General features: G+C 43.1%; 1 protein-coding gene across 2 annotated transcripts in view; it reads left to right on the top strand.

Annotated features, from left to right (window-relative positions):
• The window catches only part of PAXIP1 (PAX interacting protein 1), a 188256-nt gene that overhangs the window by 92921 nt on the left and 69454 nt on the right, over positions 1–25881 (top strand). For both annotated transcript variants that reach the window (XM_069211133.1, XM_069211134.1), the window contains exons 12-13: positions 16435–16619; positions 16916–16959. In XM_069211133.1, coding sequence (XP_069067234.1) covers positions 16435–16619; positions 16916–16959 — 229 coding nt within the window. The remainder of the gene's footprint in view (positions 1–16434; positions 16620–16915; positions 16960–25881) is intronic.

Below are 25881 nucleotides of genomic sequence, written 5' to 3'. Positions count from 1 at the left end.
TCCAGTGCACAGTTCCTGGCGCTGCCGACGCCCAACAAGTGGCGCCAAACTCATTGTGATTCCTGATTCTGATACAGACGTCTATTCTGGCGCCGACCAGGCCACATGGACTGAATTGGAAGACCAAGCCCTATTTCATTGAAAGCCTTACTGATGAACACAAATGGGGAGGGGGGTCTGAGGATCCCTATTCCTATTGTGATCCCCCTAGCAGAGTCCATGGCTGATGACAACTGGTATGAGGACCTGGTTGACGCCAATGGTCTGGACACCACCAGACCCTGGCCTCCTCACTCCTCCCACAGTGGCTATGGAGGAAGGGGCCTCCTTTATGATAGTGGTTCGGAGGGTGACTGAGGTCCTGGTCCTACAGCTGGCTAAGGTTCATGTCAAAACAAATGTTTTTACACAAGTGCTTTGACCTGGAGGTATTCCCATCGGAATCCTTACTACCCTTCAAAGAAGCCCACACTGATGTCTTGCTCAGGGCCATGCCCTGCACAGGACCCTTTGCCCGCATCACCCTGCTGCTGGGGACCCCTTTGTATCATATTACACTATCCCTGAGAGTCTGGTATTCAGGTCTCAACATCCCTACTACGCCACCCCATAGGGAATCCAAGATGCTAGATACCTTCAGAGAGAGGAGTTTTCTTCAGTCTCCTCTCACTGTGATCTGTGAACCATGCATGCTTATTGGGCTGTTATTCCCATACTGTGTGGGACATGGTTGATGAAGTGCTACCTTTGATTCTAGATGAAGCCCAGGCCATACTTTTCCAACTGCAAAAGACCTGCTGTGATGGCTCATTCACTGTGATTAGGTAAACGGCAGACCACTCGCTGTTCCCCACCTATAGCTCACAGTGATGACAGATGTCTCTCCTGCATTGGGGAGGCCATTTGGGAGAGGTAAAGATCAAAGGACTCTGGTCTATGATGGAGAACAGGCTTCAAATCATCTTGCTGGAGCTTCAGGCGAACTAGTAAGACACTGAAAGCTTTTCTTGCTGCGATCAAGGGAAGGCTAATGCAGGTGTCCGCAGACAAGATCACCGCCATGTGGTACAGCAACAAGGAGGTCCTATGCCTCTAGACTTGGGTGGAATGTCTTGGCATTTCCCTGGTGGTTCAACACATAGCTGATTATCTGAGTGCCAGAGCCGACAAACTCAGCCATTGAAGTCTAGTGGATCGCAAATGGCGTCTTCATCCGGAGGTGATACAAGGTCTCTTCAGAGATTGGGGAGAGCCTTCGTTAGACCTATTCGCTACCGCCAAGAACACGCAATGACAGCTTTTTTGTACTCTGGAGTTTCCAAAGTGACTCTGTTCAATATGCATGTCGTCTTGAGTGGAGCTCAGGATTTGTACGCTTTTTCACTTGTACCACTCTGTCCAGAGTTCTCAAGTAGATCAAGAATGACTGTGCCTGAGTTATCCTAGATGAAGAAGTTACTTACCTGTGGTGGTAACACTTTATTGGTAGAGACTCTAGCAGCAGATTACTTATCGGCCTCCCTCATCCTCCTCAGATCCTTTTTATTTTGCTAACTGTCTTCTCTCAATAAAGAGATTATATGGGCCCTCACTGGCACACTAGTCATTTCTTCTCAGTTTGGCTCCATGCTTCTGGTACAAAAAACGTTCATGAACTTGGGTGGCACCTATATAGGCACCACTCATGTCCTTATCAGCAAGAACAAAGCTACGCTGAGCCAAAACGAACAACTTGCCGGCACGCAAGGGGGATTGCTAAAAAAATTCCATATCCAGTCTGAATCCTGCAAATGTTCTAATGTAAGGAATCTGCTGCTAGATAGTCTCTACCAGATAAAACGTTACCAAAGGTAAGTAACTTGTCAGCTCAGGCTGCACCAAGCAGGTGATGGGTTCACAACCACTTTGGTGTACCAAAAACATAATTACAGACGTTAAAGTGGTACCATTGCTAACTGAAGAGGGGGAAACACTTAAGTTGTGTATTTAGCAAATTACCTGTGTCATATTCAACAATTGGGAGTGCAGATCCACAGGGTAATTTATGTACATTAATTATTCAGTACTGTCGAAGTTTCTGAAGACAAAGCATCAGGCAGATAAAGCAACTTGTTCATTCAAATTTTTTAGATAAATAATTTTCCAGTTTATATAATATAATCCTAAACTTGTGTACAGTCTTGGGCCTCATCCATATAGTCACAGCTTTCATGTATTCCTTTACTGTGGAAACTCCTTTATGACCCAGTGTTGTTCTCATACCTAATACACCACACAATTCTTCAACCACATCTTTTCAAAGTGCACATGTTCTTGTATGTTCAAAAATCAGGCATAACATGCCATCTCGAAGTCCTTTGTTTAGGGTTTGAAAAGTCCCCATCCAGGTGAATCTTATGTAGTCTGTCAGGTTTTAAATGTTTGTTGAAGTGTGGTGAATTGAGGAACATTAAATCTAGCCTTGCTGAAAACGTATTCACATGCTGCCTGTACTCCACCAGCTGTGTCAGACTCTGTATATACTTGTTGTCATTGTTTTCACTGCTTAGCAGCGCAGATTCATTGTCCAGATAGTTCCCCCTTCCTCATTTACCTGTCAGAGTATTAGACATTTGGAAATCATCAGGACACACGTTTGATATACCTGAGTATCTATAAATCATTTCCCTCTGAAATCAATACTATTTTTCTACTAAATTCTACGTTATTTCTGCCTCGCTTGTTTCCTCTTAGTTAATTAGTTATTTCCTTGTTTCCTTTGTATCACTAACTGCCTCTATTTTTGTGTCCTTAAAAGCGTCATATCTCAACTCCTCTGGGCTTCCTTTCTCTAGCTCGCACACCTCCCCTCTGAAAGTTTTTTTCCTCTGTTGCCCTCACTTACCACCTCACTATAACCACATCACTCCCTACTTATATTTCAGTCCATCTCTACCCATACCACTTCCCCCATTCTTACTTCCTCTCCTTCTCACTCACTCTGCCATCTCTACATTCACTTACTTTATCTTGTTGTTTATTTTAATTTAGTCTCTTGTGTAATTTTCCTTCCTCTGTCAGAAAGATGACTTTTTCTTCTCCCTTATTTTATTTCCACTTTCCATTAATTGTTCATTGTATCCCTCCTTTAGTCTTGTTCCCTCTCGTTGTTTTTTAGTACCCCTTTCTTGCGTTCACCCTTTTGTCTGTTATCTTTTCCCATTATCCCCATCCTCCTTCCTCTTTTTTTCCTTTAGACCTATTTCATTCTTGCATGTACCTCTCCACTTTTCTCCTCCTTCTCTTCTCTACCCACTCTTCCCTTGATACCCCACCACATCCTCCTCCTCTATTTATATCCTAAACAACAGTTGACCTCTCCCACTCATGGTCTGAACATAAATGTAGAGGAGATGGAGTTCACGTTACCTTCTGCAGTATATCCAGGGTGTTATCTGTGGTTATGCTGCTGCTCGCTGAGAGCTCCATACTTTCTGTTTGATTCCTCACCATAGCAGCTGCAAGTGCTCCATGCTTGGTATCCATTTTAGACTCTGGGTGCTAAGGCTTCGATTCATAGCTTGACAGGGCACCCGGCCTCATCTTTTCCCGATGTGACAGTGGCCTTTTTGAGCTTAAGCCCTAGTGTTGTTCAGGGCTGGGCTTTCTGATTGGTGGATCTCAAGAACCAACTCTTTAAGCCTTTTTTTGACAGACAACGTATATCTTTTAGTGCGTAGAAGGTGACAGCGGGCTTCTGGGGAGGCGTTTTGTCATAAACTCAGTTGTACCCGTGGATTTATGAATTGCTTAGTGGGGAGATAATTGAACTGCCCAAATTACCCACTTGTCCCAACTCACATGAACACTTTTTTTTTTTTTTAACACTTCCTCCCTGCTAACATGGATATCTAAATAGTCTTATTGCTCATCAGATTAGTCAGATTACAATCCACCTGCGTCTCATTAGTGTGGGCTGCTCACGGGAAGAGGATGGTGCAAGACTGTCCCCTCAGACATGCAAACTACACATTGTTATTGCATTCTGTATCGAAAATAGAAAATCTTGCGGATCTCAGCACTAATGGCCCTGACAGAAATTTTCCCCTTAAGCAGTCAGACCAGAAGATGTGTACACAATTAGGATTTGTCTAGGTCCTTGCTCTGAACGTGATTGTGTTTATTAGGAACCCAGAGAACTAGTTCTTTTCTGCTCTGTCGGTCGTTTGCAATCTGGTTTGCACACAGTTACTAAGAATGTAAAATGTCATAGCTGTCGTAACAGAAAGTTGCAATTCTATTAAAGACACAGAATTGAGGATTAGGCTAATCTTTCTTTACTTTATTTGCCAAAAGCCATTAACGAACCACAATAACAGTGATAAACAAAACTTAATTTCACATGAGGCTTAGGGAAATGAATAAAACACAGTCCATCCAATCAGGATCCAACATATTTCCTCAAGAACCTCTGTAGACCTTCTTTCCTCTCTTTCTTTTGCGACGCATGCCGATGAAGATACACTTTAGTCCTGTCTAGAAGACTCTTCCCTAGGGGAAAAATGTAAAACTTGTGAAAACCGTCGTGTCCCAATGTCCAGACAAATACACAGCTTTTTTTTTTGTTTTTTCCCAGTCTGGAAACAAGAAAAAAAACTTTTGTCACCTTAACTGCAAACATTCACAAGAGTAAACAGAGCAGGCTCGACTGCAACAATAAAAGGTTGTGAAGTTACTTACATTCAAAGTAGTTGTCAGTCAGACATGATTATCCCATCCTTACCTGGGGAGGGATATTCCTCGCCTTCTTGACATTAATAACATTAATAGAATTGAAACATTCCATTACGATAGCAAGGACATTTTACATTCTATGTCCGGACCAGAGGCGAGCATTAGTCTGGTTCAAAGCTTTTCCACCACCAGCGACCCAAAATTAAGAATTGGTTTAAAGTAAAACCTTTTAAGGGTAGAATCTGAAGACCAGTCCGCTGCATTAAGGATGCCTTCAAGGCATGCTCCCAGGTTAGAAGCTTTGCAGGCCATAGCCTCCCGTGCTCAATGTGTCTCAAACATGCAAGTGTCAGTACCTGCTTCCTGCATGACCGATTTTACCCATCTGGCAATGGTGGGGGAGGAAACTGCCTTATGGGGCTTTCTCAAAGCAATTAACAGCTGGTATTCCTCCGGGGGATGAATATTCTCTATCCAGGATTCATATCTTAACGATCTGTACCACATATAACTTTGGTAGATCCAGAAAACTAGTATATGAATTACACTTAGTTCTCCTTGAAATATGAAAAGTATCTCCATCTTGGGTAAATACTTTACCTGTTACGTCTAACGCTCAGACATCTGAATCACTCCTGCAAGATATGAGGCATAACAAGGTAGCCAGTGTTGCTGACATTTATGTGTCAGATACTTATTAGAAGGTCATGAGACGAATATGTTCAAAACTTTGACATATCACAATGTGGAGCATCTAGGTTCTGGATCAGTGGACAGCCAAATCCTCCTGAGGAGTTTGCCTCCCCCACAAGATAATTAGCAATCTGGACTGCAGAGCTCACTGAACAGAAGGTATTGATGGACCTATCTGCTAATACCTCAGATGCTAGAGAGGCAAGAAAATTCAAAATATGCACAATGTTGGTCCCCAAGGGATCCAGATGTCTTTGACACCAACTCAGCCCTCTAGTCCAAGCTGATCGGTACCGTTTGAGAGTGCTATCTGCCCATGCCTTTGAAAGTCCTCAGCTTGTCTCGAAAGTCCTGGGACTTTCCAGCATTCCCTGTAATTCTCCATGAGATTCAGAGAACCATCCAACACTAAATTGTGATTGTTGCCCAGGAGAGCCGGAAATAGGGCTAGACGGATTGGAGAATCCCAAATAAGTTCCATCAGATCTGGAAGCCATATCTGGGTTCTTCTGAAATCACCACGTCCGCTTGCTGTCATCTGACTTGGGTGGAGAGTCTTATGATTATGGCGAACGGTGGAAAAGCATACCCAGTCTCGTTTCTTCAGTCTTGTAGGAATACAACTGTTGCCACTGCAAAGGGAACTGGCCTCTAGCTGAAGTATCTGGCCACTTGGTGGTCCTAACGGGAGGTGAAAAGACCCACCTGAAAGGACACCACAGTCCCTGAACAGATAAGGACCCAGTTTACGTAGGCTTGTCATGCCAATAGCGGAATTGCCAATCCCCCAACGGATTTGACTGACGAGGGAGATGATCTACTGCCATCAAAATCTGATTCCGTAGGCAGTATTGCGAAAACATCTGTGCTGAGCTTTGGACCTTGTCCCCATGAGGCGAATGATAGACCCATTGTCAATTTTCAGAAGGACACAGCATTGAATCCGGTCCCTGACAACTTATGTGGTGGAGCTTCTTCTCTGCGGAAGACCACTTTCCTCTGGTAGAGTACTCCCCACAACATGCTCCCCATCCGGTGTTGCTGCCATCGAATTTGATTACCAGATTGGGCGGAGATCAGAAGTTTGCCCAGGGGTTCCAGGCTTTCATATGCATAATCCACCATCTCTGTTCTTCCCTGGCTTCCTCTGACAGCGGAACCTGTTGTGTGTAGATAAGGCAGTGTCTGAGGTAGAAGGCCTTCAGACACTGAAAAGCCCAGAACTGCAGGGGCCCTGGAAATATGACCTGAATGGAGGATGATAGGAGACCGGGCGAAATTCCATAGGGTTGTAGAGGATTTGTCCTCTGTCCTTCTTAGCACGTGTTTTTTTTTATTCGTCAGTTCCCGAGAGTGAAGGCTGAGGATCGCATTGACCACATCCACCACAAAGCACAGCAAGACTAAAGAGTGGCTTGGTGACGGTACTGTTTTGTGATCGCTGATGACAAATCCTAGGGACTCCAGGAGGTCTATCATCATCTGCAATTTTTATGTCAGTTTTATCGGACATTGACCAATCAGAAGGATGTCCGCTAGGTAGACTGTGAGACGTATATCCCTGGCCTGAAGATGCTCCACCACATGCTTCAAGTTTTTCGTGAAGCACCATGGTGCCAAGAAGAGACCAAAGGGGAGTGTTGTGAAATCCATCGTCTGACCGTGCCACTGGAATTATAGAAAGCGGCGATGTGGAGGGTAGATGCACCATCCAGTCGTTCACTTGCAAGAGGTCCCGGAGAAGATGGATCCCCTCCATCTTGAAGTGGTGGCAAACAAGCCACAAGTTGAATTCCCTCAGGTTGTTCACGCGTCATTGACCTCCATCCTTTTTTCTATCAGAAAAAGGTTACTGAGGAAATCTCTGGGGTGCATTTGAGTCAGAGCAATCATGCCTTTGGTAGGAGGTCCTCCACTTCCAAGTCCCTTAAAATAAAAATTACAAAGACTGTATTTGGGCCTGAATTAGCCACTCCAAGTAAGGTCTCAGCCTTTTTACCCTGTCATTTATTGGACTAGAAGAGTCAGACGACGAAGGGACTTTTGGAGATGCACACAGTCCTTCAGAGCTCCGGGTCAAATACCAGAAGGAAGATTATGACGACGAGAACGAACAGCAGTGGTAGGAACTGTACTATGCCTCTCCTAGACATCATTATGAACAGTAAGAGTATCACCCACATCCTCAACCTAGGCAAGATGTCGTGCAGATGCCTACTTCGATAATCCAGGATCTACATGCCATGCTGCAAGATTGTAGAAAAGATTTCCTGAACTTACAAAGGAACAGCAGCCCGACCCACCCCAGCCTGTTTCTCCTACACCACAAAGCATCCCTCTTCCAGTTAAGCCCAGAATGACACCAGTCTAGACTACTGCAGCACCTCGTAGAGAAGATCATTCTTCCACAGAAAATGAGAGAAAGGAACATCCACAGGACAAATGGGAGACTACCTTCTTCTTACTACGTCTCTTCCCCCAGAAGACATTGGGGGTTTTCACAACCTAATGGACCATGCAGCTGCAGATCTTGAGGCGTCAAGGATTGCTAGAGGCTACGCCTTTTAGACCAGAGGCCCAATCAAAAATCCTAGACATTGTCTACAAAGGCAAAACTCAATTTAGCAAATAAATTGATGGCACCTTCTTGGCTATAAAAACAGACACCGCTAGGTCTCTTGGCACTCTCCAGTTCAAAAAGTTGCCCTTTTGAGGGATTAGAGGGCAAGGTTTATCCACATAGAGAAGAGGCTATCACAACCTATGCAATACCAGCTGCAATCTCAATATAGACCCTCTTAACATCAGGTCTACCACCAACCACCCTCTGCAACCTAAGGCAAGTAAGTCGCGCACCAAAACCAAACCCCCCAAGGCCACGACACTGACCACAAAGAATGACCTGGATAAGGTACCACCTACATCCGTCCCTTTACCACAGGTGGGGGGCAAACAGTTCCAACTACCTTCCCCAATGGAAGGAGAGAACATCGGCCAAATGGATGTTGGACTTACTTAACTATGGCCATACCTTGGAGTTTGTACAGAAACTGCCAAACAACCCTCCGAAAGGAGCACACCCACCTCATCTTCACTTACCGAGGAAAGAAGCCCTAATGATGATGACCAAGGATGTAATAGAAAATGTTCCTTATCAAAAAAAGACATGGTATTGTACTCCTGTTTTTTCCTTGTAAGAAAGAAGACCGCGGAATGGAGACCTGTCTTGGACCTCAGGAAACTGAACATGTTTTTGCACAAACAATCTTTAAGTATGATCACTCTATCCGACATCCTGCACCTGTTAAACAGTGGAGATTACATAATGTCCCTAGACTTTCAAGATGCTTACTTCCACATTCTCATACATTCCAAGCATCACAAGTATCTCCATAGCTGGTACCCATTACCGATTCAAGGTCCTTCCCTTCGACCTAAAATCTGCACCTCAAATTTTCACCATATGTCTTGCCCTGGTAGCAGCCACACTCCCCAAGCAAGTCTCACTCTTAAAGTTTCCCCATATGGAATGCTATAGATCCAGTTTTCAGGGAGAAAACCTGTGGCATGTAAAAGTGTGTCACCTGTGTCATCCTACTGAGGTCCTATTCCTAGATTTAATAGTATATGTAAGAGATAATCGGTTGTATACAAAACTGTTTAGAAAACCTACAGCTGGTATAGGGAAACTTAAAGGGTGAGATAACTGTAGTGAGAAGGTAGAGGAAGAGCAGGCAATACAAGAGTTATCCATACAATTTTTGGAAATGAGTTATAATGATAATTGTATCAATGAAGCAAGTCACAAGGTGAAAGCAAAATCACTGGAGAGAATCCTGTTTGGCCAAAATAAGTGAAAAACTGAATAAATTCGAATCTAGTTATAGATTTGTGACCAACTTCAATAATCAGGAAGGGGCAATATGCTCCATTCTGAACAAACATTGGCACTTAATTAAGAGTGATCCAGTGATGGGTAATCTGGTTCCACATAGACCAGGTATAACCTTCAAGAGTGCAAGGTCAATGAGAGATGCTCTGATCTAAAAAAAAAAAAAAAAAAAAAAAAAAAAATTGCCCTGAGACTGTCAGTATGGAAAAACAGATCTGGATTAGCCAAACTCGAGGTTTTACGAGATGTGGAAAGTGTAAGGCTTGTATTTATGGAAGGAATAGTTCAGAGTATAGCTCTGCGCTCAAACACAAAAAATATAAAATCAAAGGAGCATATCATTGTAAAACAAATTTTGTTAATATATGTATTACATTGTCCATGTAATCTAATGTACATAGGCTGTGCTATACTGCTTGTGGACGAGAGAATGCTCCAATATCTACGTGCCATCAGGAATAAGGACCAGACAAACCCAGTAGCCCAACACTTAGAAATTTGTCATCGGGGGACACTGAGGGTCTGAGATATTATGTGATTGATTCCCTGCCTGGCAGCATAAGAGGGCCCTTAAAAGAATGGAATCAATGTATGTAATTAAACTTAATATGAAGAGCCCATGTGGTTTGAATAGTGAATAAGATCTTCTCTCACATTTATAAAAAGCTGTTTGCACTTGTACAGGACCTCAGGAGGGATAGTTTAAATAATGCGGATTTACTAGTAGTAACTGTAAAAAGTTATAATTTTTTTAATTCTTAAAAAAATATTAGCTATCACTTTTGGAATTTTGTCCTTATTAAAGGTTTTAAGCTTAGTTGCACAAGGTGGGTGTAGGAAGTTGGCTCTGTATATACTATTTCAAAGTAAGAAATAGTGTGTACAGAGTCCAAGGGTTCCCCTTAGAGGTAAGATAGTGGCTAAAGTAGATAATTCTAATGCTCTATTTTGTGGGGGTGTGGTCGAGCAGTAGGCTTATCAGAGGGTAGTGTTAAGCATTTGTTGTACACGCACAGGCAATAAATGAGGAACAAACACTCAGACTTAACTCCAGGCCAATAGGTTTTTATATTGAAAAATATATTTTCTTAGTTTATTTTAAGAACCACAGGTTCAAGATTTACAAGTAATACTTTAAATGTGAGGTACTTCACTTAGATACATTAGGAACTTTGAATAAAAGCAATATCATATATAGTCTTTGTAAAAATGGCAATAAGCTTTTTTCAAAGTGGGCACTGCAAAAATCAACAGTTCCTGGGGAGGTAAGTAAAGGTTAGGTTTGCAGGTAAGTAAAACACAAGTCTCAAAGTTGGGGCCAAGGTAGCCCACCGTTGGGGGTTCAAGGCAACCCCAAAGTTACCACACCAGCAGCTCAGGGCCGGTCAGGTGCAGAGGTCAAAGAGGTGTCCAAAACACATAGGCTTCAATGGAGAACAGGGGTGCCCCGGTTCCAGTTTGCCAGCAGGAAAGTACCCGTGTCCTCGGGGGCAGACCAGGGGGGTTTTGTAGGGCACCCGGGGGGACACAAGCAGGCACAGGAAGTACACCCTCGGCGGCACAGGGGCGGCCGGGTGCAGAGTGCAAACAAGCGTCGGGTTTTAGATTGAAAACAATGGAGGGACCCGGGGGTCACTTCAACTATGCAGGCAGGCATGGGGGGGGCTCCTCTGGGTAGCCACCACCTGGGCTAGGCAAAGGGTCGCCTGGGGATCTCTCCTACACTGGCGTTCGGTTCCTTAAGGTCCTGGGGGCTGCGGGTGCAGTGTTGGTTCCAGGCGTCGGGTCCCTTGTTCCAGGCAGTCACAGTCAGGGGAGCCTCTGGATTCTCTCTGCCGGCGTCGCTGTGGGGGCTCAGGGGGTTGTCTCTTATTACTCACGGGCTCGCAGTCGCCGGGGAGTCCTGCCTGAGGTGTTTGTTTTCTGCAGGTCGAGCCGGGGGCGTCGGGTGCAGAGTGGAAAGTCACACTTCCGGCGGGAAACGTGAAGTCTTTAAAGTTGCTTCTTTGTTGCAAAGGAGTTGCAGAATTTTGAACAGAGCTGCTGTTCACAGGAGTTTCTTGGTCCTTGGGTGCAGGGCAGTCCTCTGAGGCTTCAGAGGTCGCTGGTCCCTGTTGGATGTGTCGCTGTTGCAGTTTTCTTCGAAGTTGGGAGACCGGCCGCTAGGGCTGGGGCCAAAGCAGTTGTCGTCTCCGTCTTCTCTGCAGGGCTTCAGGTCGGCAGTCCTCCTTCTTGTTAAGGTTGCAGGAATCTAGTTTTCTAGGTTCTGGGGTGCCCCTAAATACTAGATTTAGGGGTGTGTTTAGGTCTGGGAGAGCAGTAGCCAATGGCTACTGTCCTTGAGGGTGGCTACACCCTCTTTGTGCCTCCTCCCTGTGGGGAGGGGGGCACATCCCTAATCCTATTGGGGGAATTCTCCAAACTCAAGATGGAGGATTTCTCAAGGCAGGGATCACCTCCGCTCAGGACACCATCGGGGCTGTCCTGACCGGTGGGTGACTCCTCCTTGTTTTTCTCATTATGTCCTCCAGCCTTGCCACCAAAAGTGGGGGCAGTGGCCGGAGGGGTGGGCATCTCCACTAGCTGGGATGCCCTGGGGGCGCTGTAACAAAAGGAATGAGCCTTTGAGGCTCACAGCCAGGTGTTAAAGTTCCTGCAGGGGGAGGTGAGAAGCACCTCCACCCAGTACAGGCTTTGTTCCTGGCCACAGAGTGACAAAGGCACTCTCCCCCATGTGGCCAGCAACATGTCTGGTGTGTGGCAGGCTGGCAGGAACTGATCAGCCTACATTGGAAGTCAGGTATGTTTTCAGGGGGCATCTCTAAGATGCCCTCTGGGTGTATTTTTACAATAAATTGCATACTGGCATCAGTCAAATCAAATCATTAACATTTATAAAGCGCGCTACTCACCCGTGCGGGTCTCAAGGCGCTAGGGGAAAAAGGGGGGGGTTATCGCTGTTCGAACAGCCAGGTCTTTAGGAGTCTCCGGAAAGCGGAGTGGTCCTGGGTGGTCCTGAGGCTGGTGGGGAGGGAGTTCCTGGTCTTGGCCGCCAGGAAGGAGAAAGATCTCCCACCTGCCGTGGAGCGGCGGATGTGAGGGACAGCAGCGAGTGCGAGGCCAGAGGAGCGGAGGAGGCGGGTGGGGACGTAGAAGCTGAGGTGTCTGTTGAGGTATTCCGGTCCCTTGTCGTAGAGGGCTTTGTGTGCGTGGGTGAGAATTTGGAAGGTGATCCTTTTGCTGACAGGGAGCCAATGCAGGTGTCTCAGGTGTGCGGAGATGTGGCTGCTGCGGGGTATGTCGAGGATGAGGTGGGCCGAGGCGTTTTGAATGCGTTGCAGGCGATTTTGGAGTTTGGCTGTGGTCCCGGCGTAGAGGGTGTTGCCGTAGTCCAGGCGGCTCGTGACGAGGGCGTGGGTCACGGTTTTTCTGGTGTCGGCGGGGATCCAGCGGAAGATCTTGCGGAGGGTGAGGAAGCAGGCGGAGGACACGGCGTTGACTTGCTTGGTCATGGTGAGAAGAGGGTCCAAGATGAAGCCGAGGTTGTGGGCGTGGTCTGTGGGGGTCGGTGCGGTGCCGTGGGCCACCAGGAGTTGTCCCAGGCGGACGCGGTGTTGCCGAGGATGAGGACTTCCGTTTTTTCAGAGTTCAGCTTTAGGCGGCTGAGCCTCATCCAATCTGCGACGTCCTTCATACCCTCTTGTAGGTTGGTCTTGGCGCTGGCGGGGTCCTTGGTGAGGGAGGGTATAAGTGTGCATTTATTGTGCTGAGAAGTTTGATACCAAACTTCCCAGTTTTCAGTGTAGCCATTATGGTACTGTGGAGTTTGTGTTTGACAAACTCCCAGACCATATACTCTTATGGCTACCCTGCACTTACAATGTCTAAGGTTTTACTTAGACACTGTAGGGGCATAGTGCTCATGCACATATGCCCTCGCCTGTGGTATAGTGCACCCTGCCTTAGGGCTGTAAGGCCTGCTAGAGTGGTGACTTACCTATGCCGCAGGCAGTGTGAGGTTGGGATGGCACTCTGAGGGGAGTGCCATGTCGACTTAGTCATTTTCTCCCCACCAGCACACACCAGCTGAGAGGCAGTATGCATGTGCTGAGTGAGGGGTCCCTAGGATGGCATAAGGCATGCTGCAGCCCTTAGAGACACCCCCCCCCCCCAAAATCAGGGCCTTTGGTACCAGTTACAAAGGACTTACCTGGGTGCCAGGGTTGTGCCAATTGTGGAGACAAAAGTACAGTTTAGGGAAAGAATACTGGTGCTGGGGCCTGGTTAGCAGGGTCCCAGCACACTTTCAAATCATAACTTAGCATCAGCAAAGGCAAAAAGTCAGGGGGTAACCATGCCAAGGAGGCATTTCCTTACAGTGGGTAATAGTTAAAGGTGACTTTGAGCATAAATTAATTCTTGATAGGTGATTGAGTAGATAAATATATTAATAGCTCTTTTTACTTCATTGGGTATATGTAATATGATCATCTTCTGCGATATTGTGGCTACATAAAGGATAGATTTAGAATATTTACCCCACTTGGGTGTGATTGTTAACCAAATGCAATTCTGACCCTTCTGCGATGTTTTAATTCCTTGATTTCAGTTATTTTGGATAAAGCATGAGATAACAGAGGACTATTGCGTTCTATACTTATGAACTGTTAGGTATGTTTTCCCTTTGTAGTAGTGGATATTTTTGCCACTTAGTCTTTTTACAGTTTCAATGTGTACGTCACAGGTTACATGTATGTGTTAAAGGATTATGAGACCTATTCCCTTTTATCAGTGATCAAGGAAGCGGCGGTGACTGAAATGGTTTTGATAGCAGACACAGAATAAATATTTTTGAGTGTCGGAGCCTTTGTGTATACATAATGAAGCATTTGGGACGATATTACGGAGTGCGCAGACTTAGTTTGTTCCGATGCGTGCTTCAGTTTGGAGCATGCGGCTGGCAGCGAATTGGAGAGAATATGTATGTGTATATATATATATATATATATATATTTGTATTTATTTTTTGTTTGAACTCCTATAAAGTGTATTGTTTGTACCCACCATCCTCTGTGGGTACTTAAATTACCTACCATACTGCTTGCTATTCTGATTCAAGCATGTGAATCTATGAACGATCCAATACCGGATAAGAAAATAAGTTACCTAACTGTAACTGCAGTTATCCAGTATAGGTATCTTTCATAGATTCACATGAAACCCACCCCCTCACCTGAGAGGCTCCCCTTAAAATTAGGGAGGTTATTCCTAATTGTGTGTGAAAATCTGAGGGAATCCGACTCTCTCAGGAGTGTTCTAGAGGGTGGTAACACCTGATTGGTCATAGTTCAAGTTTGGGCCTTTTTTTCAAAAAAGGGCCTAGATAGGCTGTTAAGCTAATGGCCTATTGCCATTACAGCCTATGATAGTTTTACATGCTGCTTTACTATGGTACCGTGGGACTCCCATAATGACAACAGGGAATGATTCAAGCATGTGAATATATGAAAGATGGGCCAATAACTAAAAAGAAAGGAAAAAGTGTGAAAGCTTTTCTTAAAGTGGGTTAGAGGAAGCATCTCAGAGGTGCGTATGGGAGCAAAAACAACTCCTGGAATGGGAGGCAGAAGCACTAATGGCTCGGGTGTGGGGCCTTTTCTTTTTGTTTTAATTGGGTGGGGAAAGCAACATAGGGTGGAACAACAGTGCCAGGTGGGGGTAAGCAACACGGGCATTGGAGGGGGAACGAAAGCAACATAGTCGAGATTGGGGGGGGGAAGCAAAACTGGGCAAGGGTGTTGGATCAAACGGGCAAAAGAGAATAGCTTGGAGATGGTGGAGAGAAGGCACACTACACTGGTGAGAAGGCACAGAGTGGGAGAGAAACACACTGGTGAGATAAAGAACACAGCACGCCTAGACATGAGGGAGACCGCAGTAAAACGCATGCACTCTTATGGAGTGCTTAAACAAAAAGAAAAAAGTAGCATGCGAAAAAGCGGGTAGTGAAGAACATAGTAATTAGCCCATTCTCCAGGTGTGGAACAAACAAGACGAGGAGGAAAATCTCACACAGAAGAAACAGAAGCAAGCGAGTGAGTGACACTCTATCTAATGGTAAGCAATGGGTGGGCTCTCAGCCCACCGTAAGATAACTGTCTTGCAACAGACAGCTACTGGACAGTCTCAGGCGAGGCGTAAAAGGTATTCATTTGTGCTGCATACTGTGTGTGAAGCGATATAGAATGCGTGCACTCTATCAGAATGCGGTTGCCCCTAAACATCCACCATATTCAGATCAAACAGTTCTTCTCAAATCAACTTGAGATTGGACACCCTTGCTAAGGATATCAGTTTTACCCTAATTTGGACACCTACTGTTAAATGACATTTGTATAGCTGTTGCATGGATTTTAGTGCATATTCTGGCAATATAACTGTCTGGACTCCAGACTAGGAATGGCGGTTGAGTTAGTCTTAAAAATGTGTCAATAAATGCTTCAAAATCGAAGCCTTTAATCTACGGGTTACTACTATATAACAGCATAGTTATAATAGTGTATCTCCTAGTTCTAGTATGTGTTTGTCAAAACCTTTAATTTACGGACGACTATTATAATTGAGCCATTCTGCAAAAATTTATCTTACTCATGCAATTGTCTGTAACGTCTATTTCTGCTATTGATTTATCTTCACCCAACTCGCTTGTTTTGAAGAGGACTGCATGATTTAAGTTGGTTTTATGTGATTGTGAAATAAATAAATGTGAAGCTGCTGTCGACCTGAGGGGCATTGTGGCACTGTGATCAGTATCAAGGCATGTCAACCACTCAGGAGATTTAAAACCCTTTTCATTAATGCTTTCCTTAAGTGTTTCACACCATTTATTAGATGGCAAGATTATGCACAGCATATGAATCTGAAACAAAACATTCAAGCAACAGTATTATTGCTACAGATGCCGAATGTCTGACGCCAGTCGTCTGGTTCCTAAATTTAGAAAAAAGTAGCCTGGCACAAGGTTGGTACTTGTGTTAGTGTTAATTTTGAGAAACTGAGCCTAACGAGGGGAACTTTAAGCTTGCTCATAATAACCAAGGCCAGCTTTTAAAACCTGTTTTTTCTTATTCTAAAAGGCCCACAAACCTGAAGTATGAGAAAGCTAAAGAGTGGAGGATACCTTGTGTGAATGCACAGTGGCTCTGTGACATACTTCTTGGAAACTTTGACGCATTACGACAGATTCAACACAGCCGGTATACAGTCTTTAATCTTCAGGATCCACTTGCCCCTTCGCAACCCTTGGTTTCAAACCTTCTTGGTAAGTTTAAACCCTTACATTGAGTTTAACAATGCAATTGAAGGCTAGATAACGTACATATTTATGATGTGCACGGTAGGGATTGTATGAATGATTTACTTTACGTCACAGGTAATGCAACTAACGTATTGTAGCTGCAGTATTTTAATGTGGTTTTGTGTATAGCCTAAAAAGAAATAACGTCTTTGAAACCTTTAAACATTAAAAAAAATGTGTTTTTTCTACTTGTCCCATACTGTATTATTATTTTGTCCAATTTTTTAAAACTGATATATTTTTGTGTTCTCTTCATCTAGATTCTTGGAGAGTGCCAATAAAGGTATCCCAAGAGCTCTTAATGGTATGTTGTGTTATTGCCAGTTTAATTTCCATTCAAAGTAAATATTAATCATTTTATGAAAAGGGAATCATATTTAGGAACGTATTACCACATTGAGAGGACCCAACCTTTTCTTCTACTAGGCCTTTCAGAGACGTGCATTTACTTGTGATATTTTCATTGAGAAATTATTTCACAAATTAACATGCTTAGAGCTCACATGTATAATTTTTATTTCAATACGAAAATATTGAACAGTCGTAATGTTGTTGCTATTATGGATCAAATAGGTATTGGGTGCATTGAATTCTCACTGGTTTTACTTTTTTCTGCTGAAGTTACTTATTTTACGTTTTGGTTTGTCAGTGAGGGCTAGGGAGAGCTTTTCTGACTTAAAATTGTTACCCCGTGATCGTTTTCATATTTTGAGTAACTCAGATGTTGCAGTAGTCCGTGTTCGTATCAATGACCAGTTGATAAGTTGCTACACTTGTTTGAGTTGTAAATGTCAAATCAGTTTACTTCTTGTTGAGGAGGCATGGGAGTTTTCTATTTATTTAAGTAATACATGGAATAATGAACATCGATTTGTTTTATATTATCATTGAAATACAATTATTTTTATTGTACTGCCAATAACTGCGACAACTCTTAGAAATCTGGAGGTTTATTTCTACACTGATTTATCTTTCTATTCATGTCAATAAACTATCCTGCACTTGTTTTGGACATTTTAGGACACTTCTGAAAATACTACCACTATTACCATTGCATCTTCGCCCACTTGTAGTGCAGAGTAGCGTCCTGAGTAAACTTGACTATGGCAGTGCTCTGTTTCTAGGGTCACCCGGCTGTTTTCTTCGGCGCTTGCATTGTGTACCGGCTGCCACAACAAAACTTGCACACTCTTTGCCGCGTTACTCCTTAACTTCAGGGGATTTGAACACTCTACTTTGGATTTCAGGACCAAAGCAAATTGAATTGAAATTACTATGCATAAGCACACCAAGCTTTTCATTCCAGTGTACCGCATCGGCTCAGTCATAAACTGCACCATTACACATCTCTTAGATTGCTATGCTTTGTCAATGCCAATTTATTGAAGGTCCCTAATTTTTTTTTTTTTTTTTTAAATCATACTGGCAGCAGAGCGTTCTCTGTGCAGGCGGCTGGTCTTTGGAATAGCTCGCCCATTGACAACCTTTATACTTTCAGGAAAACTTTGAAGACCTGGCTTTAAAATCTATAGGCCTTGAAATACATATCACATTGGTCACTAATAGGGAGAGTCACGATTACTGTCTTGGTAACAGTTTGCACTTTACAAGTGAACTAATAGTTATTGTATTGGATATTTGTAATATGCCTTTGCATTTTAAGAAGTTGCTTCAGAATAACACTTCTGGCTTCATACTTTATAGATTCCCTTTTGGAATATTTTACTTATTTTCTGTCCCGTAACGTTCCAGATTACGGGGACCACTCTAACGATGTAATGCATTTATTTTGGTAACAGATTGGTTAAAGATGCCCATAATGCAATTTGAGCATTGTTACCAGCAACCTAATCCATGACCACAGGGATCTTCACATGTTTACGCAATCTCACGCATATGGCCACTCAAATATTCACTTTCATAAATCAGAACTCACGGTAAAAGCACTAGGTATAAAAGTGCAGCCTTACCGAATGGTGTGTGGTCTGTTGGAATACCAAAAAGAACAGTAGGTTTATTCATAGGTACTTGGTGACAAGTCCTTTTGGTAATTTTCTTACCACCATCTTTCAAAAGCAGATTAAAGCAGGACAAGCTAAGCGTTTACTTAAGACATTTCTAAATTGTGAACATGCTCACACTGTATCTGTGTTCATCATATTTATTTTTGCTGGAGACAGATACAGCCTATGGACGGTATAGAAGTGATTTTGCTTTAACTTGACAGTCCGATCCAGGCAAAGGTACTTGCCGTATGTCATCCAAGTTATCATCTGGATGCAGTGGCAGGAGTGGTTTCCAAGTGTGAGGGGGAAATCATCTGTCCTTCAGTCTACAGCAAGCACCCATCCATGGGTGCCAATTCACCTAGAGCACCAATACTAAAAAGATCTTCTATCGTTAAAAGGGCTTCAGGGTGCAGCCCTAAAAGTAGGCATATGGTATTTTGAACTATGAGAAACTATTCTTGCCTGTATATCTTCCCATCCAAATATGGGTGTTACGTGCTAACCCCGCAACTTCCTTGGGATTTATAAATAATTGTTGCAACAGAACACACAAAAAGTGTCTTTAAAGATGCTCTGGGGACCTGGTAGGAGATCCGTAAATGTTGACCCTAAGAATAGCAACAAAAAAAAAGTAAATATCTCTTGCATACATCTCTCCTTTTACTCAACCGTAAGTGCAGGGCCTACTATTTGACTTGTGTTTTTTATAGCTACCATACTGAAGGGTGCAAAACTTGTCCATAACCCCTGTCTGTCTCTAAACTGGATCATGGACAGACATAAGTTATATTTCTTTATTGTTGCACATTCCCTTAAAGAAGGACAAATCTGGCCCAAGTTGAATCCTCCAGCAATAAAGCAAAGACCTAAAAAGGCAAGGTGGCCTCTTCAAAAGACCCTTTCTAAGCTTTTTGCTATTCAAAAACCATTATTTACCCATATAAGTTGAACCAATGTAGATTATACTTGTAGTGTTAACTTTCCAGAATAGAAAGGACTTGCCTAAAAACATTTTATTATAACTCTACCAATAATAGTTTGGGGTTACCTTTTCCAGGACACAAGCTTTGTTTTGATAACGTTCAACAATTTGTCCAAACTTAAATTCACCAAAATTCCAAGATTATTTGTAATATAGATTGCTCAATATTTAAGAATTGTTGAACGCAATGGATTTAGATACTTGGAGTCTGAGCAAAGTGTCCAGACCTAAAACCAAGTTAGATATACTTAAAATCTGGACAAAAGTCCTCAAACTAACCCCATTTACATTCTGTCAAGAAAAAAGGGTCGACATTAGATTATGTAATGCTAGGAAATAATAATGACGGGTTTGAAGTATAAAATATCTTTGGCTTACAGGGCACTTTTACTCTCCCATGTAAAAAAAACTACCTGTTTTTGATGAATACCAACTGCAGATCGCTCACCTTTAAAATATATCCCGGTGCCATTCTGGATACTGATATTTTTCTTAGCAGTGCTCCTAAGCATCTGTAGGTGCTTTGTGTGGCTCTGCGAAGAATGTGATGCCTTGACAGTGATAGAGTAGTTCTGTATATAAGTGGATGTTACTTCCTTTCTTTCTGCGTCCTTTGATGTGGAATGGAAGGTCTGCTCCCAACCTTTTCAGTCTCATAGTAGGATTTTCAAAAGTGTGCTAGGGAACAATGTCCTCATCAAAAACAACAGCCTTCAAACTGTGCCAGGAGTGCAAGAAGCAGATGTCAGTCACCAACCTACAAGAGGTATGTCTTAAGTGTTTGGGCTCTGGTGAAGACTAGAAATTGTGAAACATGTGTGCCGTCATACACCTGAAGGTGACCTGAAGCTGGGAGCCGAAAACACAGTTTGTAGTTGAAGCATAGCTTCTTCTGCTTCAAGTTGCTGGCTTGCTTCTGGTCTCTGTGTTCTCCTGCGAACGATCTACTTCCTGTCTGAAGTTTTCTGGTAAGTTGAAGTCCAGCACAAACAAAAAGGTGCCACTTGAAATACAATGAGAATACTTTGGGTATTCATGATACAAATCAAACCCCTTCAAAGTCCCCAGAATCTGAATCAGTTCTGCAGTTGGTCCCAATACTGTATTTGTTACTCTGACAGTCCCCGACTCCCCAGCAAGGAGGCAATGATGCAGGTTTTTATGCAATTCCAGCTCTCTCTAGTGTGTCTTTTGGACCCCTCGGAGCCAAATATGTCTTTAGTGGGACTACTGTTGGCTGGCCAACCCCTGACGCTGGTTGCCCTGTTGCACCCATTCAGACCTGCTACCAGACCCCGACAGACTCCGGTACAGACTTTTGCTCCAGCACCAAGGTCCATATCTGTGTCTTCCATACTGGTGCCAAAACCACTTCCTCGGTTACTGATAGAAAACATGGTTCTGGCATTAATCTGACCCTTAGTCAATATCGGCCAGACAGATGTTGTACTAAGAAATCACAAAAGCTTTACAGCTGTCATACAGCCTCACTCTAATCCAAGAACTGTCCCTTAAGGGCTCTCCCAAAAGAGACTCCATTTGGTTATTGTTTCTGACTTTGAACCAGTACAGGAGGCACATATTGCCCCTCTGGATATTAATAAGGAGTTGGATTGCTTACCCCTCATTATACTGATTGTACTACATGTATAGACCTATTGTGCCAGTTGACTAGATGAATCACCTGAAACATAACTTCACTCGCCTTATGGATCAACAACAGAAGAACGTGCCTCGTTTGCAGTGGTGGTTTGTAGGGCAGTTGAAACACTAGAACTGGAGTTACCCACTGTGGAGTTAAAAAAAAATCTTCTGATTCAGATTCTCCAACCAAGGCCTGTTTCAACACAGCCACTGTTTAAAGAAGCATTTATTGATACCCTTATGGCTATGTGGTCCAAACCATGTTCATGTCCACCAATCAGTTAACTGGTGGTTTGGTGATGTAACTCAGCTTCAGATCATCCAGACTTTCTAACTAAACTCCTGACAATGGACAGCATGATCATTCAAACCTCAACAAGTAAGGTCAGCTGAAAAATTCCAATTCTCAGATAAGGAATCCAAAAGGTTTGAGGCTCTTGGATAGAATGCTTTCATCAGTTAGCCTAGCCCTTAGATCCATGAATACTGTTTGCTTATTGGGCAAGTACACACATGCATTATGGAACATGGTTAGTGGAAACATGCGGGCATTCTCAGAAGACCTTTGGGCCCCACTGGCCCAGACGTTACATGATGTCAAAGTAAGTTCTCTAGGCTGGATGAGCTGTTGGCACCCTTTTTTTGCTGTGAAATAATTTGTGGATGAGGTCAACAAGGTTATCTGTTGACGTGCAAGCATCTCTAATGGATATGCCCACTGGTATTCTCAGACTAATGGCTAATTTTGGGCAAGAGCAATTCAGACAGTTGCAACACAGCATGAACTTTGGGATTGATTGGCCAGCTGCAAGGCCTACGAAGCCACTTCAGTTTTCCCTCAGCACTAGGCCAGCAGTAACTAGGATTCAACATTTCCTCCGCAGCTGGATATCCATCATCTCAGACAGATCGGCCTTACAGACTTATAAAAATGGCTACCTTTCACCCATTATTTTCCCATCCACCCTTCCTTCCACACCAGAGCTAATTTCGGAGGAGCACTGTTCAATCCCGATGCAAGAGGTCAATCTGTTACTCTCCAAGGTTTTCATTCAGTTAGTACCAGACTCTATGTAGGGTGCTATTTATGTACTTAATAATTTCAAAGGGGGGTGTGTGTCTCGGGCCTAATTTGATCTGCCCGTTAAAGGCCTTTTCCACAGAAAGACCAATTTAAAATAATCACGTTGGCTCCCATCCTGTCTGCTCTGGACCCAGATGACTGGATGGTGTCTTTGGACTTGCAGCACAAGTGCTTCCATATACCTGCCCTGAATTCATGCAGGCATTACCTGCAGTTCAAGGTATGCTAATTATTGTTTCAATTTGCTGTTTTCCAGTTCAGCCTTACCATGTTTCCTCAAGTGTTACCAAAAGTCATGACAGTAGTTGCTGCACCTCTTCAGAGTTTAGAAGTACATGTAGGGCCAAATGTAGGAACACATTTTCCCATAGGCATAGAATGGGTAAAACCCTTTGTTATATCTGGCCCGTAATGCCATACCGTGATGACTGTCTGCTAAATGCAGGCTTGCTGCAGTCAGACTACCTCCAGAAGATGGCCGAACTCCTTACATCTTTGGGATGCACTATCAGTGAGCAGAAGTCCCACTTCAGCGCCATGCAAAGGATCTCATTCATTGAGGCATTCCTGGACAAGGTGGTGTTCAGGGCTTTTCTTCAGTCGCAGGTAGTATGGGACAACGAGGGTATGATCCTGATAATATGAGGATCAGTCCTGAGTTTCAGTGAGGATGGCTCTGGGGCTTCTCGTACTACTGACCGCATGCATCCTTCTCATCCCACATGACTGCTCAGGATCGGCAGTGGTGGTGGGCGGACACCAACCTGAAATCAGCCAAATCAACACTGTCTACACTAACGTCAAACATTTGTGTGACTTTTTTATGTTTGAAAGAATTATGAAAATCTGCCTTGTGACTGATCACTTAGACTGGCTGTCCTGGTGTATCACATATCTCTTGGCTTCCTACCCAAAGCTGTACTTAAGCCGTGACTAGAATTTCCGACATTCTGGATTTTTTTTATTTGTGATTTTGATGTGAAAACCGTAGCCTTGCTCACCTGACAAAGTTTTTTTGTGAACACGCATGTGCTTTTCTAGAAGCTAATAATACCTGTAAAAGTGTAAAAAAACTGGTCAACATATATTTTTTTTGCTGACATTATGAATATTCTAATATAAAATTATCTAAATTGTCTTCAATCGTTTCAGTATCCAATCCGATGGATTGTCATGCTCTTCAACAACTACACTTAACTTTATTTTTCAGTTCTCAGTACTATTTATTCCGTAGAGTGCTAGTCTACAGTTTAGAATTCATATGATCGAGACCTCACATTTTGTGAGCGAGCATCACTCTGTCACACAAAACAAAATCTACTAGTACAAAGTTATTTAAAATCTGATTCTCATTTTATGCTGCAGTTTGTGTTTTTAGTTGAGGTTATTATTCGTAGATCTTTGTCTCTCATTGCCCATGACCATTTTCACTTTAACCTGCGTGAGTTGCTACAGCCCGGATACATTTTATCCTTCAGCAAAAGATCTTCCCCTATTCATAGCTGTAGCATCATTTGAGGCTTCTCCAGGGGATACCTGATTCAATTGAATGTATTGTATTTTAAGACAAACGTGTTATTACTTTGCACTTCTTAAACAAACACTGGCAAAGCCAGTCTGTCTCGATATGCCAATGGACCGTGATCCCCACTGTTGGATGTGCCATTGGCCAGTGCTTTTAGAGTGTGGCTGCCATTTTAAAAATATAGAAAACCATGTTTTTATACTTTCAAGATGGCCCCCACGTTGTGCGACGCAAACTCATGGCAACACAGTCATCTTGAGCGTTTGAAAACGTTGTTTTCTAGGCCTTCATAGAAGGGCTAGAATTGTGACAGATACCCAGCAACTTTCTTAAGTGTGTATCATCCCTGCTTCTATGCCAACTTGCATTGTCATGCAGCTTGCTAGTCTATCTCCGATAATCGTGTAATTAAAATACCCAATGCTAAGGAAGAGAAACCTACTTACCTCGAACTATAGACTTGCATATATACATTCTTCCTCACTTCTCGCGCTTTTCAGAGTTTCTTCCACATGGTTCCGCTTACGTCTGTACTCTGATGGCCTCTAGTGGCAATGGTGTTCATTGCACATGTATCCTACAGGCTATAGTTGGCTTTTAGGAATGTACTGAATAAGTGTCTAAAGAAGACACTTCTATCTTAATTTTGCTGCTTCTACTCTTACCACAGACTTCAGAATGATAATGCTTGATGTCTCATGCCTGTGTATGTATAGTTCCACAAGAAAGGATGCATAAATAAAGTGCTAAAGGGCCATAATGGTTGAAAGTGCTATGCAGATGGCTGTAGAATAACATAGGATGGTAACGTGGGATAAATGTTTACAGGTAAATAACTTTTTCTCGCTGCTCAAGTCCTCTAAGTGTCTTTCTGCAATCATACAGGAAGACATTTTACATCTCTTTCAGCTGTTGGATTGATTTCTGTTATGCTGCTTATGAAGATGACCGCTTTCATTTGTGCTTTTTTTTTCCCAGACATAGATCAGAAATTACCAATCTCCTATATTGATTTTTATTGTTTGTTTATAGAATTTTCCTCTTGATAGTAACATTAAACAAAATGACACTTGTTGACAGTCTTATTTTCGTTTGTAGTGTTGACCATTAGTCATTAGAATGATGAAAGTGGTAATGCTAGTAAGCACTTACCCTCCAGCACACATTTGCTGCTGGCACTACCAGACCACCTTGGCATTTTACAAATGGCATGTAATTGGCTACTTTGTCTTCTTGTTTTTTTCTGCTGCGGAAGAAGGAGGAAATATATTTTATTTATTAGGCAGTGAGTGTGCCCCTGAGTGTTTGTGATCCATTGTCAAGAAATGGAAAGTCCGTTCCAAACCTTGTTATTGTTGTGGTGGCCTCCCCTAATGAATCTGGGGAGCTCAGAGTGGGAAAATGTGGCGTTAACGTTAGATTAGGACGTGGTGCAGATATTGGTTTCGCCTGGGTGTTTAAAATGTTGAAGACGCAGTGGTACTTAGCTACGTGGGCATATGGGATGAATTCAGGTAGTCTAGCTGTGTTGCCATTCAGGCATGTGTAGTTCATCTATCTGCTCTACTACTTTCTGTTATAGTTGACACTTGTTGCAGCTTTTATCCTAATTTTTTGCACAGCACTTTGAAAACTGAAGGCGCAGAACACAATTTGCAAGTCGATTTGTTTCATAGTTAGATAAGGTATTTTTTTTTTTACTTGTGGAAGATCGCGGGCTTCTAGATCCTGGACTACGAAATCAGTGAAAGACAATACGTGTATTTTATTTTATTTGTCAGACTTTGGCGTTGATAACACTGCATAGAAAAAGATTCCATGTAGGTGGTTTGAAAGCCAAGATATTTTGCATGTTGTCTAACAAGTGGTATTGTGCCAATTAAACTACAGGGAACAATTGCATTTGTGTTCACATTTACTTTGTGTAAACTTTTTAAAATTATTTTTCTGTAAAAGTTTCTGTTCGCTAGGTTTGTTACAAA

The sequence above is a fragment of the Pleurodeles waltl genome, chromosome 10, assembly GCF_031143425.1.
Source record: "Pleurodeles waltl isolate 20211129_DDA chromosome 10, aPleWal1.hap1.20221129, whole genome shotgun sequence".
Classification (NCBI taxonomy): domain Eukaryota; kingdom Metazoa; phylum Chordata; class Amphibia; order Caudata; family Salamandridae; genus Pleurodeles; species Pleurodeles waltl.
This window is presented reverse-complemented; position numbering and strand designations above follow the sequence as displayed.